This window comes from Convolutriloba macropyga, chromosome 7, assembly GCF_964194025.1.
Source record: "Convolutriloba macropyga chromosome 7, txConMacr16.3, whole genome shotgun sequence".
In the NCBI taxonomy this organism is placed as follows: Eukaryota; Metazoa; Xenacoelomorpha; order Acoela; family Convolutidae; genus Convolutriloba; species Convolutriloba macropyga.
The window spans coordinates 33,727,547-33,741,039 of record NC_134474.1 but is presented as its reverse complement, the minus strand read 5'-3'; the positions used below and the strand labels follow the sequence as shown (position 1 = coordinate 33,741,039).

Here is a 13,493-nt window from a genome sequence, read left to right as displayed (position 1 = left end):
TTTGGTTTTCAACACGAATGGCACCATATTATTACATCATGATAACATTTAAACTTGTTTAAAATTTCCAACTGATCACCATACTAACTTTAATCCAAATAAATTTTACGAAAAGCATCCTCGGCGGGATTCGAACCCGCGACCTCTGGATTAGAAGTCCAGCGCGCTATCCACTGCGCTACGAGGACCTGAAGAAGGTCCATTTTCAAGCAGGGAATTTTTCCATCACTATTATTTTTAATCCCAAAATGCTATAATATAGCCTTTCCATTGGGGCGTTTTGGGACCTTGAATGATAACTATTTCGTTCATAATTACGAATGCTTTATGTTCTCTCAGCGTTCTGTATTTCAGAGATCCTTCACAAAGCGGACACGATCCCAAGACTTGAGTGTGAGCTGTTTCCTGACGTGAAAGGGAAGCCATTCTACCTTCGTCCTGTGAGGCTGGAAGAGACACTGGTCGGCGAGTTTGTAGAGAGGGCCTTCGAGGTGCTAAGACTCAATACACCTGGGCCACAAAGGTACCAGTATGTTTACTTTGTTTGAAAGATTCACTTTACAAGAAACTTAGGCACTTTATCAACACTTATTATTAGGCGCTTATTAACAGCAACTCTCGAGCGCATATTCACTTTGAATCGACATGTTATTTACCACGAAAAATTGCGAAAAATACCGTACGATGGTCCTTTACTAGAAAGGCCCAAAAGTTCAAACGTAATCCAAAAGTTCCCAATTTTGTCTTGACTTTTGAACTATTCTGTATTCTATCAGAAATAAGAAATCAACCGAATGGATGGAGAAAAAGGTAATATTGACGCTTATCTAACATACATGCCAATTCGATGACGGCTGATTTTAACTGTCTTCTTATTTTTTTTTTTTAAAAAAAAGCCAGAGTAATCTCATTAGACAAAATTAAATCGTCGCGCACAAACCTTTTAAGACGTTCGATTGGACACATCTTCCACTTCATATGTTTAATTTCACACACGAAAGAGACACCACAGAAACAACGTCATGCCCAAAGAAAAAGTCAATTTACAATTGAAGTGTGACTTATAACGTGGAGAAATCTCCTCTGGAACCAAGCAAATGCAAGTTTGAAAATGCGAGATCTCTGCAGTGCCTGATTTTAGAATCCAGATTTTCTTCTATACAACGCCAGATTTTCAAATTGCTGCCTTTTTATAACGTGCAAATTTTTTCTTTCAAGCAAGGTTACCTGACCATGATAAAGTGACTTCTTAACTCTGGGTTATTTCTTGACCCTTTTTTGATCTATCGTTTTCAGGTACCTTGCATCATACAAGAAGTATCAAGATCTTCTAAATGGCAAATCGGACAGTGAAGTCGCCACTTTTCTAAAAGAACGCCACGATATTTACGATTACGAGCAAAAACTACGTGAGATCCAGGCCCTAAAAGATGAAATAGCTCTTCTGAGAATAACAGCCGACTTCTCTCTCTATCAGCTGGACTTGAAACAGCTGAACCAAGACTTGCAGAACAGAGTGCAGGCTCTTAAGGACAAAATTGTGACTAATGAAGTGAAACACAACAGAAATCTAAACAGAGAGTAAGTGGAAAGGTTTCAATTCAGTACCACGACATGATTTGACTGTAATTTTGGTGTCAAAGCTGATTGTTGTCATTGTTCCGACGCCTCTTGAGGGGGGAGGAACTATATACTCAAATGGTTTTTTGTTCGGACAATTTTGGCCGTTCGATATATTCATCGTAGAGAGTTGTGAGTGGTATCATTAAAAAGCCCGTGAAGCGTAGAATATGGAATCCAAAAGATTTTTTGAATTTTGTTTTCTAGAACGAGTTATCGTGGTTCAAATTTTGCGAATTTTAGACCGACTTGCGTTATTTTTTTTTCATATTTTCCGGAATTTTTGCCAAAAATTTCGTCAATTTTGATAACGTTTGTGAAAACTGTTATCTATAGTTCTGTTGACTTTGTTTTTACAGATAAAAATGATTGCGGACTGTTTTGGTTTAATCTTTTTGGCAAAATTTGAGGCTAAATATTTCAAAAATCAGCCTTTTTCTTCAAAACTTTTTCGAAATAAGACATTTCAGTCCACTCTGATTGAATTTGCCTGAAGTACACACCCAAAAACAACCCAAATAACCCAATTTTTTAAGCTACAAAAGGAGCTCGACCTACTTCCACTTCCATTGAGAGTAGTCTAGAATTTAAATGTTATCGTTTTTTGCTAACTTTATGATTATCAAAGTGCAGCATTTGTTGTTGATTTTTAACTAACAAATTATCGAGATCTATAACATTCGAAACATGTGAGTGTTATTGTTGGACAAAGAGCTACAGCAAGGCTAGTTTTGGTCCAATCTTGGACTGTTGCAACCCAAAAATAGTTCGGATTGTAATCAGTCGGTCTTTTTTTGAAAGCGATTTCGACCTTTTTTATGTTAAATTAAAGAACTAAACAATTCAAATCAAAGCTCACTATTGATAGGTCCAAATGGTCTCTTGAGCAGTTTCAAATCAGTATATCTAGTTTCTTTACTCGAAAGATTATGTTCGCTTTGACTTTGAAAAAATTCGATAATCAAATAAACGAGGGCTTATTGAACATTGCCACTATTTTACTCTGAATTTGGTTAACTTGTACCTTAGTGTTAGCAAAGAAAGCTTCTTCTTCCTCTTTTTTTCAGTGAGTTAAAATTTAATCTTTTTTGCGGTTTTACGCGTTAAGCTATGTTTTTCTGGCTTTGATACTACTCGATTTCACATTTTTTGTATGCCTTGGCTCCTTTTTCATGTTTTTTTCCCACGTTTATTCACATTATCACAATATTGACAGTTCACATATTACATTTTGGACGTTCAAAATAGGGCGCAATCGAACATACAAAAGTCTCTAAAGGCATTGATTGTGGTTTAAACGGCTTGGACAACCCTTTCTCGAAGGATTAAATTTAATTTTTTTTTCATTTGTCATTAAGTGTTGTTTTTACTTTTTTAGTTTTCCTTGATAATGACAAGTCTTGGTGGCTTTTTATGATAGAATAAATGAGCTCATATTCTGATTTGAGTAGATAGCTGATGGCTTTCATGACTTTGAAAACAATCGTTTTCAAAAATTAAAAAAAATCACTTTAAATTTTCATTTTGTCCTTGTTTGTCTATTTGTTTCCTAGTGTCGTTAGTAACAGGTCACATATGACATTATATTTGTCGCGAGATGATGCAAGTGTACAAAATGTAGTGTTTTTGTAGAATTCGTTATGAATTCACTGGCTTCCACACGGGTTTATTACAAAAAAAAATTATTATTTTTTTTATATTTGTCTATATTGACGTTCTTTTTGTAGACGTAAGACTTATTCTGAATAATTACCGGTCTAGAGCGCTTGATTTGGACGGTTAAATTAACTCAACTATTTATTTCATTTTGTGGTTAATGGCTTTCATTACTTAATTTACAAAAAAAATTGTTTTCGAAAAATACACAAGTTACCTATTGTCTTCTTGTTACCTATTGTCATCAATGAGATGTCGCATACCACTTTATTCGTGTTCAAGAATGGCCCAATTAAACTTTTTTTTGTGGTGCAAAATTTGGCTTTACGGCTTCGACAGCGTTTTCTCGCAATTTTTAATTGAATTTTTGTTTGTGGGCTCTATTTCTTTTTCATTTTGTAACCGCATAAAAAATTGAATATTACTGGTCTTAATGCCCCCCTTTAAAATCGTACCTGTTCATAAACATGTTGGATGTTTTCAATTGCTATCAATTGGTTTTCATTACTTTGAAATTAATTGTTTTTAAAATTATAAACCAATTATTTTTTAACTTTGCTGTTTTATGCACTTTTTTTGTCTAATTGTTACCGAGCCTTATTATGGATTGGTCCCAAATCATTACTAGTGCAGTGCAAGTTATTTTGTTTGTTTTCAGTTTTATCTGACGCCATTTTGACCTTATTAATTAGTTTTCTTTAAAAAATTGGATATGAAGTTTTGGGTGTAATTAATGTTTGTTGTTATTGTTGTTTGATTATGTTGTTCGTCTTGACTTGCTTTCCTAACAGTGGCTGATCCCATCAATCTAATGCGGCATTTTTTACTCCACTGAGTTATTTGCGTTGGGGGCGATATTTTTATTCTTACAGATTTTTTTTTTTTGAAAAATATTTGAATTTTGGGGGGTTTTCTATCTGTTACTCATTTGGTTGACATTTATGCCAAAAATGTGGATCAGCGGGGTCGGAACATTGTGTGCGAACGCACATTAGCGAGACTCCTTGTTCTGATTAAATTTGTTTCAATAGTTTTTCCCTAGTGTGTGTTTAGTTGTTAAAAGAGATGTGTACTAATTGAGATAATTTCATCACTTAAAATTTCCAACGCATCTATTTATGATATATTTAATTAAATTTTGATGCGTGTTTTTATTGTGGATATTTTATATAGCTTGTGTCAGAGGTACTCGGATATCCAATCCAAGCTAAATGAGATCCCTGAGACTACAGCACATCTGGTGGAGTTGACAGAGTTCATCATTGTCACCAATGACAAGACTGTCTTCGCTCTCCTCAATGAAGTGCAGGTTAGAAAAGTTGTTGCTTGTTCCAGATATCCTTCATTGCAATTGTCATTACTTATCCTGTTTCTAAAAAAATAGCAAACGTGGTGTGGGGCTAGTTTAATTGAGCAATAGTTTCCTCCGAACATATTTTGTATGCCGCAATAGTACGTATTTAAGGTTTCTCATGTTGACAAAATACTCACAATAGTTTAAATGGACTAAGATGTTCAAAAGGATGCCCGTCTTTTAAATGCAAAAATTTGACAATGACAAGTTGAACCTGTTGTCAATTATCCGTACAGTTGTCAATTATCTTTGTTTTTAAATAGACTCTTCTTTACCAAAATTTGGCTCTTTCTCTCTCAAAACGGTTGAAATTGTAACATGAAAACTTGTTAAAGTCGTCGTTCAAACCTTTCCAAAAATTTATCATCCAATATTCTTTTTTAGGACGCGCAGGACCGTCTCATGTTCTTGTTGGACTATGCAGCCTTCGCCCAGGAAGATTTGGACAAGAATGCGGAGGTGTTTGCGTGGCCTGCCAAAATCAGCGAGGAGATCAAAGTTAACCAGGAGAGGTTTGAGGAGTTGAGAGAGACTGGAGAGGATAAATTGAGAAAACGAAGGAGTAACTTTGAAAGAAAACTCGAAAGCATTCTCAAAGAGGTTGAATTGTTCAAAAAGAAAGATGTAAGTTTTTCAAATTTCCTTTATCTTTTTTATATTACAGATTGTAACTATTTTTGAGCAGTTATCAAGGCTTCTAATTACAGCAACATTGTGAAGTAGTTTTAAAAGTTCACATTATGCTTTCAGCTTCATGAAATTCATGAAGATGATTTAACAAATATATATTTCATATTTGTTTTGCTTTATTCTTGTTTTTTTTTTGTAGTCAATAAAAGCTGGGGTAAGATGCGGCTAGCTTGCTCATGCGATCAATGTTTGTTCACGTGTGAAATATAAATTGTCTTCTGAGTGATTCTGTCGAGCATTGCTACTTTCATTCATGATAACTCGATAGCAATGGCCCCTAAACATTTAAAATTATTTTCTGATGACAGAATCTCGTAGATAAGACTCTCATTGCTATCTTTTTAATTTGACTTTAAAAACTTGAATTTTTTATTCTACAGAATTAATGAATGTCATGATTTAAATCGGTGTGTTTGAATTCTTCTATAGCAACTGGTACTCTACAGTAATGTGAGTTATGACCGATAGACTGTTACTGTGAATAACTTATTTGCGTAAAATGACCTGGTCAATCGGTTATTTTTTGACAATTGGGACAAAAGCAGCTATTCATACCTATTATTAACTGAAACGTGTGATTTTGGCTTCTGTTGTTTCTATCGTTTTTCAAGAAGAAGCTACCCGTACACAACTCCAAATGTAAATCAGTACTGGGCAGGTCTAAATGCAACCGCAATAACTAAATCAGCCACTTTTTGGCTGTTCAGACTCGGATCAAGTCTGATTTAACAATTGCTAGACTTGAGTGAACTCTTTTTCAAAAGACAAAAAATATCCATATCCGGAGTCGAAATAATGCATATTAGACTTTGCATTTGCAATTGTCAAGTACGGATTTACTCTTGTAATTCTGTATGGGTAAGTGATGATGAAGATATTGTACGTCGTCTGTATAAACGTTACATTTACTGCACCGTGAACTCTCGACGTTGATTTCAGAGTGAATAAGTATGCTGCTTGAGATTGTTGCTTGATTGCTTTGAGTGTGAAATAATGATATGTATTGTTAGATTCTGAGTCAAGACGAGATGGAGGTGAACGTTGCAAAACTGGAAGAGTTGGAAAAACTGATCGAGGCGTGCAGAGATGAAGGAGAACAAATTAACGATGTAATCAGTTTGTCTGTTGATTAATTGCTCTCAAACAAAGTTTGTAGCAATTGTATTAGTCATGTAGTCTTTTTTATGCGATTTTTCGCTTGACCGTTTTTTCGTCTGACGCTTTTGACTTTTCGTCCTCAAAAACGGGATAAACAGGTAGCGCCTAGCGGGCATTAGGTTTCATTAGATGCCATTAGCTGCGTTTAGTACTTCTTCATGTGCCAAGTTTGATGAAGCTACCGGGAAGGCCGTAGTTTAATGTTAAAAGATAATTTTTAGGTGTTTTTGAGCCCAAAATGTTGCAATGTTTTGTTTTGGTTTCTCCACTCAAGAGCCAAGGAACCTCATCTAGAGTTTGATAATAGGTTACTGCATAGTTTCTAGATGTAATGGAATGTTTTTCAAGATTTTAACATCACGAATTTTAGCTTTTTTGACAAAACTTTAATTTTTTTGACTTTGTCAGTATTCGGGTTTCTTCAGCCTCAGTTGTCACAAAACCTCCTTTGGGGTTTGATATTGAGTTATTGGAAAATGTTTTTGGCCATAGAATAGTTTTCAACTTTTAATATTAAAAATTGATAAAACTTATAATGTTTTCAAGATTTTAATATCACGAGTTTAAGCTTTTTTTTTTAAAATATTTGCAACCTTTTCAAGTTTTTGATTGTTTTTATTTTTGTTGTTTTTTCCGGCACCAGGGGCCCAAGAACCTCCACCAAGGTTTGATATTAAGTTGCTGCATGGTTTTTGGAGCTAATGGAGTGCTAATCAATATTTTATTGACTCGAGTTTTTGCAATTTTTTGATGAAATTTAAATTTAAAAATTTTTCAATTTTTTGAAAATTGTTATCTTGTTCCAGGTTTATGGATCTTTATGAGCCAGTAGAACTATTTAAGGCTTAAAATAAGGATATGGGATAGTCTCCTGGGACAATGAATTCGTTCTGAAGATATCAATATCACGATTTTTAGCAAGATTTGGTTAAAATTTGCGTTTGTTTGTAAAATTTTTTTATGGATCATTAGTGGCCAACGAAAATTTCTGAGTCTGGCAGATGGATATCATAGCAGAACTTCAGAGACAAAAAAAGGTTCAGAACATTTTCCACTGCGAAATCTGGAAACTTCTTTAAATTATCCTTTTTCAGTTTTTTTTCTATATGCTTTAATTACTATCAAGGCTAGAAAACTAGAAGTTGCAGAGTCAAATCTCATCGTTGAAAATATTCCTATCTTCTTTTTATGTTTTGGTCGGGGTTTTTGTTCCTTCTTTTTCTTGTTCACGTTTAATCTCTCTCAAGCTATATCTCTCTCTTTCTCTTTGCCGCACTTCAGCTGCTGTTTTATGGCGTGATGTCATCATCTATTACCCTCATTAAAGCTGAATAATAGTATAATAGCAGAAATGTTTAATCATAAATGACTTAACTTGCAATTTTTAGGAAATCATTGTGAATTGCTCTCAAACCAAGTTTGTAGCAATTATAATAATCCTGTTTGTCTCTTTTATGCAGTTTTTCGCTTGGCCGATTTTTCGTCGGACCCATTTGACTTTTCGTCCTCTGAAACGGGATAAAGAGGTAGCGCCCAGTGAGCATTGAGTTCTCGTAGAGCCTTTGAGCTCACTAGTCTCCGATTATGTGATTAACAGAAACTGTTTCGGCGACTTATATTTATAGTGTGAAGGGCGGTTCTTAGAAATTGATCCCCCGCCCGTCCCCCACATCAGCCCCCCAATCCCCACCTCTGCACATCGTTCAGGCTGTAAGGGCCCCGTGCAGGCAAAGATTCCCTCCCACCGTTGCCCCCTTTTGGCCCAGGCCCGCCCCCGGTGTGGTGAACTTCCCGCTGCGCTCACCTCACGCCGCTTTAATTAAGCTGAAGCTCACTGGAGTCGACCGCTCGCCGGTCGGTTGAGAGCAATTAGCCCGACCTTAGTCAGTTATGTTTTCACTTTGCTGGTTTAGTTTACTTGGCCTACTCTGTGAAATGGACCGGCACTGGTTTTAATGCAACCGGCGCAATTTTATGCCACCTTATTGCACTGATTAAGCTAATCTTAAGCGCTCAAACACGGACTTCTTTTTTCTTTAACAAACAGAGCTATGCAAAATCTGTCTTATACACACATTACTTGTGGTTGAACATTCTCTGTTGAACATTCTGTATAAATTATGTGTATTATCTTGAGGTGCAAGTGTTTTGAACTTTTTTTGGGTTTCGGATGTTCACTTGATGTTCCGAACCCGCTTAACCGCATTCTTCGCTCATCTTTATATGAAATATTTTAGGGATAAAAATCATTTAAAACAAAACATAGTTAATTAGTGGTTTGGTAATTAAAACTTAACTGTTAACTAATCGAAGTTAACTTAAGTCACTGTTAAATTTGATTGTTCGTGAGTAGGAAGAGAAGCTGTTCGAGTGGGAAACGACAGCCTTCCCGATGATAAATGAGATAGTGGCCCTCAAGGATCCATTCGACAAGTTGTGGACCAACAGTCTCAACTTCCACAACGCAAATGAGAAATGGATGAACGGTAACTAGAAACCAGTGTCATATTTTCTTATGTAGTCAATGGTTAAGAACTAAATCAAGACAATTTTTGTTAAGTCGAAATATTTCATTTTTCACGACCTTCAGGGCTTTCAAAAAGTCGCAGGAATTTTCAATTTTTAAATATTTTTTAAAACGTTTGCCGTAGTATTTGAGGATATTTAATTAGCAGTGTGACCAGCATCACATCACAACTCGCGTCATAACAATGATATAAACATTGAAATTTTACATGTGATCGTAACAATACTAGCATACTGCCTTGATTCAATTCTACCTTTTAATAATTACCCTTTTTGAACGGACGACTGGGTTTCGACAACAGGAAGTAATTGAGGTCAATTCAATGAGGGGAAGAATTATCGCGTTCTTTCCTGGTGACTTTTCAGGTCCCTTCTTGGGTCTGGATTCTGAGGCTATCAATGAGGAGGTGAGCACCATCTGGCGCACCCTGTACAAACTGAGCAAGAGTATCCAGGACCAGGGACCCCAGAGGGTGGCAGTGCAGATGAAAAGCAAAGTGGACAAGTTCAAACAGTTCCTCCCCATCCTCACTGTCATATGCAACCCTGGACTTAGAGATAGACACTGGAAATCGGTACTGGCATATTAAAATATCGAATTAATGTTCTCTTGTGCTTAAAATATAACGGAAATTGAAGATTTTCTCACTGTCAATCGGACTGTAACCTAAGATTTCAATCTAATATGTGTTTGTTAGCTGGTAACGGCCTTGTAGAGTCTAATACGACGTGCAATTACTGAGACTTGCCCTTTCATTTATAGAGAGTATAATAGCAATTGTATGTGGTTATTTTCTTCCCTGCAGAGAGAAAAGAAAGCTGTTTCTGTGTACGATTTTTGTCTCTCGTGTTAAAGGTACTTTTTTCCGTTTCCTCCGTTGCATGTATTTTGTTGCTTCAGATGAGTGACATAGTGGGGTACAACATTAAGCCAGAGCCCGACTCCACTCTCTACCAGATGGTCGAAACTGGCATCGGAAAATTCATCGAAAAGTACGAATTATTTTCCTCAAAATTTTTGACCATCTCTTCATCCTTGTTTCGCGGCGATGTTTCAATTTTAGTGAATTTAATACAGCTTTGTTTATTAAATATCATTATGATACAGTTTTATTCATCGATAACATCTATGATACAAATAACTTTTTGATACATTTGATAGTTTTTGAACGATTTTCCAACCCAATTAAACTTGTAAACTTATTTTTAGGCTTGACGAGATCTCCGGCGGTGCTTCAAAGGAATACTCCCTGGAAAAAGCCCTGGAGAAGATGAAGAACGAGTGGAAAGAAATGAAGTTTGAAATGATTCCCTACAGAGAAACGGTAAGCGAACTTCTATCCTTCATTCTCAATGTGTTGTTTTTCGTTTGACGATTTTATGCCAAATTGATTTATTGAAAACAGGTGAGAAATTTTTGATTCAACGTGAACAAAGAAAAATATTTGAACGGATATGTTTTTGCTCATTCAGCTTTTAAGTCATGCTGGCTTCTTTCGTGTTTATTATTATGTTTCCATCATGAATCAAAACATTCATAAATTTTTGATCAATCAATGTCTTGTTTTGACACCACAGCTTCGCTTATTCAGCATCCGCTCTTGTCAAAAGGAAACTCTCATCAATTATACACATGGGTGGGAATATTTACTGTGGCTCTCTTTTAAAATATTCATTGGCCATATGTCCACTTAGAAATGGTTTGAGCGTCCACATATACAAATCTGGGGAATTTGATAAAATTGAAGGCAATTACCGTGTAAAAGAATTCACTGCGTTCTTCAGCGTCGCATGAGAGCTTGCATTTTGCATGAACAATCCAGATCGTTTTCCAGGGTGTCTGGTTGTGAGTGACATAAAACCTACAGATTTTCGATGTTAAAATTTAATTGTGATTAGAACGTGTATTGAACATCCTTCTTCCTGTCAGTAATATCTGTAAGTTGCGTGAAGCTATTGATAGGTATGTTTGATGGAGTTTTAAACGGCTGCAAAACAGTCTGGGTTCTGTTAAAAAATGAATATGACATTCCAAATTTTTCGTGACATTCCATTAATTTAAATCGGCAGCACTTTGTTTTGTTGCACTTGATAAAAAGTCATCAAGCTATCTCAACGGTCCAAATCTACTCATCAAACGCCAATCAATCAAAAATCTCAGCAAGAAAGCTGGCGTTCGTATGCGTAGAAAGTTCTCTGCAACTTTAAGACTGTCGCAGAGACCTATGTATCTATTTGAAATAGTCTCGCAGGCCACAGATGACATTAATCTTCTTTCACCTAAGCTGCGTTGGTGTCGAAACAACCGTTAACATAACGGGGAAAATTTCGGTAATGAACGGAAGTCTCGAGCACATAAACTTCTAGGACCATTAATACCCCGAACGCATATCAAATGTACAAATGGAGAGCAACCTATACTGAACATCAAACGTAAGTTAGCACCCGCTAGATTTAGCACCCCACATTTAAATTTCGACGCAATATTACTACATCTTCAGAGTCAAATTTCGGAGAACATTTTTACATAATTGATCCCCTTGGCTGGTGGTCTTGCCTGCTTATGAAGTTCAGATAATGCGTAACGTAACTTACCAGATACCCCAATGTAAACTTGACGCACTCCATCCAACTACATCATCGTAAAACTAGGGGTTGCTAACTTAATTTGACGTTCAGTATAGAATAAACACGGAGGCCCGGTAATGTGCATACGCACATAATTTTCCGACCCCGCTCATCCACATTCTTGACCTAATAGGCTACCAAATGATGAAGAGATAGAAAACTATAAAAAACATACATATCGCTCAATAAACCACTAATGAAAAAAAAACGATGCCACGTTAGAGGGCCGATGAAACTTGTTCTTTGTAGGACTACTGGAAGAGACAATAATAAAAATCAACAAACAAACATTAATCAGGACCAAAACTCGGTGTCTCTATTAAAGAATCATAGCAAAATCAAACTCGCATCAGATAACCTAAACAAAACTAATTAACCTATACTTCATTAGAAAGGATTTGGGACCTGTCCTCAATCGACTGGATAACAGGTCGACAAAAAAGAGCAAAAAGGTTCGGATTTCGAAAAAAGGTTTCTATTTTGGAAACAATTAAGATCAAAATGATTATTATCGTTAGATATTAACTGAAGTTAGGGAAATGTTCGTTTATATGTCCATTGGAAGCAATTGACACCTGTTTTTATCTAGTGTACGTCATACGACTACCAAAAGGACAAATACCGGCAAAATTAAATCAACTTAGCGAAAATGATAGTGAAGCCGTTAAAACCATAAACTTGTCACTAAGAGCATCAAAAATGTTCCATTGCGCAATATTTCTAAGCCAATGGGACCTACCATTATTGTTATAATTTAAAAAGAAAACAAAATTTCTTTTAAATGTAGAAATATATAGCAAAAATCTTAAACATTTTTATAAAATCTTGTAGTAACAGTAGTAACAAAGCCAAGAAACAAATGATTGAAATTAAAATAGGTATAAAATAAAATTTTTGCTCACTGAAAATGGGTTATGACCCGTCTTTACCGAGGCTTAGCTACAAATCGACTGAAAAAAATGGCGAAGCTCAAAAATGCAAAGATGTTTTTGAAAACAAATGTTTTCAAAAGTTATAACAGACATAAGGTTTCAAAAAGAGATGGATTAAATTACAACACCTCAAAAAGCCAATTAGGCCTGTTCCTAATGAGATTAAGTCACGAGACTATAAAATAACAGTAAATACATGCAGAAGCCAAAGCCACGGTATTCAGGGCACTGTATTTATGTGATGTTAACTTCAAGAACTGTAAGGCATCACTTGCTTTTTATGCGAACATCAACGGTTCTTCCTTATGAAACGACTACGGAGAAATGACAGCAAAAGGAAACCCAAGAATTGAACCGTATATAAATCTCGAAATTTTTTTACTGAAATTAAATGGTCTAAGCCATCAGTCAAAATATATAACTAACAGAGAAAATGTTTGAATCGATAAAAATCTTTGAGACTCTTTATTAGTGAGATTGCTTTACTCGGTGATGAAATTGAGAGCAAAAGGGAGACAGTTGAAAAAAAAATTTTTCTTAAAAGTTAATTTGAAAGTTATTTAAACAAATAGTTTTAAAATGAAATCTTGAAATAGGTTCTTTTATTTTCCCTGGGGAAGCACTTCAGACATATGAGTATCAAGTGTTTGTTTTGCAACAACAAAAAGAAAGACAAGAAGGCCAAGAAAATTCACTTAATTTTGCGAGAGAACTGTGTCTCAGCCCAAAAGCACAAAATATTCAACAAAAACATGTAACATATTCAGATAAGCCCTTTTTTCACTGCTGTGCATTTTCCCAACTATGCTTTCCCTCCATTGGACTTGTCAATAATGTGATAACTTGACAGGGAAACAAAATGAACTTATAAATTTTGCAGTTTGCTCAAAAATATTTAAAAAATGAAATTTCGTAGTATCAAAACAAAG

At 35.5% G+C, this 13,493-nt stretch overlaps 1 protein-coding gene and 1 non-coding gene across 4 annotated transcripts in view; one reads left to right on the top strand and one right to left on the bottom strand.

Moving 5' to 3' along the window:
• The window catches only part of LOC142342798 (dynein axonemal heavy chain 3-like), a 160,143-nt gene that overhangs the window by 36,609 nt on the left and 110,041 nt on the right, over positions 1 to 13,493 (top strand). For all 3 annotated transcript variants that reach the window (XM_075394375.1, XM_075394374.1, XM_075394376.1), the window contains exons 10-18: positions 355 to 523; positions 1,297 to 1,581; positions 4,450 to 4,585; positions 5,015 to 5,254; positions 6,331 to 6,429; positions 8,832 to 8,964; positions 9,371 to 9,579; positions 9,906 to 9,997; positions 10,215 to 10,329. In XM_075394375.1, the coding sequence (XP_075250490.1) occupies positions 355 to 523; positions 1,297 to 1,581; positions 4,450 to 4,585; positions 5,015 to 5,254; positions 6,331 to 6,429; positions 8,832 to 8,964; positions 9,371 to 9,579; positions 9,906 to 9,997; positions 10,215 to 10,329 (1,478 nt within the window). The remainder of the gene's footprint in view (positions 1 to 354; positions 524 to 1,296; positions 1,582 to 4,449; positions 4,586 to 5,014; positions 5,255 to 6,330; positions 6,430 to 8,831; positions 8,965 to 9,370; positions 9,580 to 9,905; positions 9,998 to 10,214; positions 10,330 to 13,493) is intronic.
• On the bottom strand, positions 116 to 188 carry Trnar-ucu (transfer RNA arginine (anticodon UCU)). Its single transcript has one exon. It is a non-coding gene; the product is annotated as a tRNA-Arg (tRNA).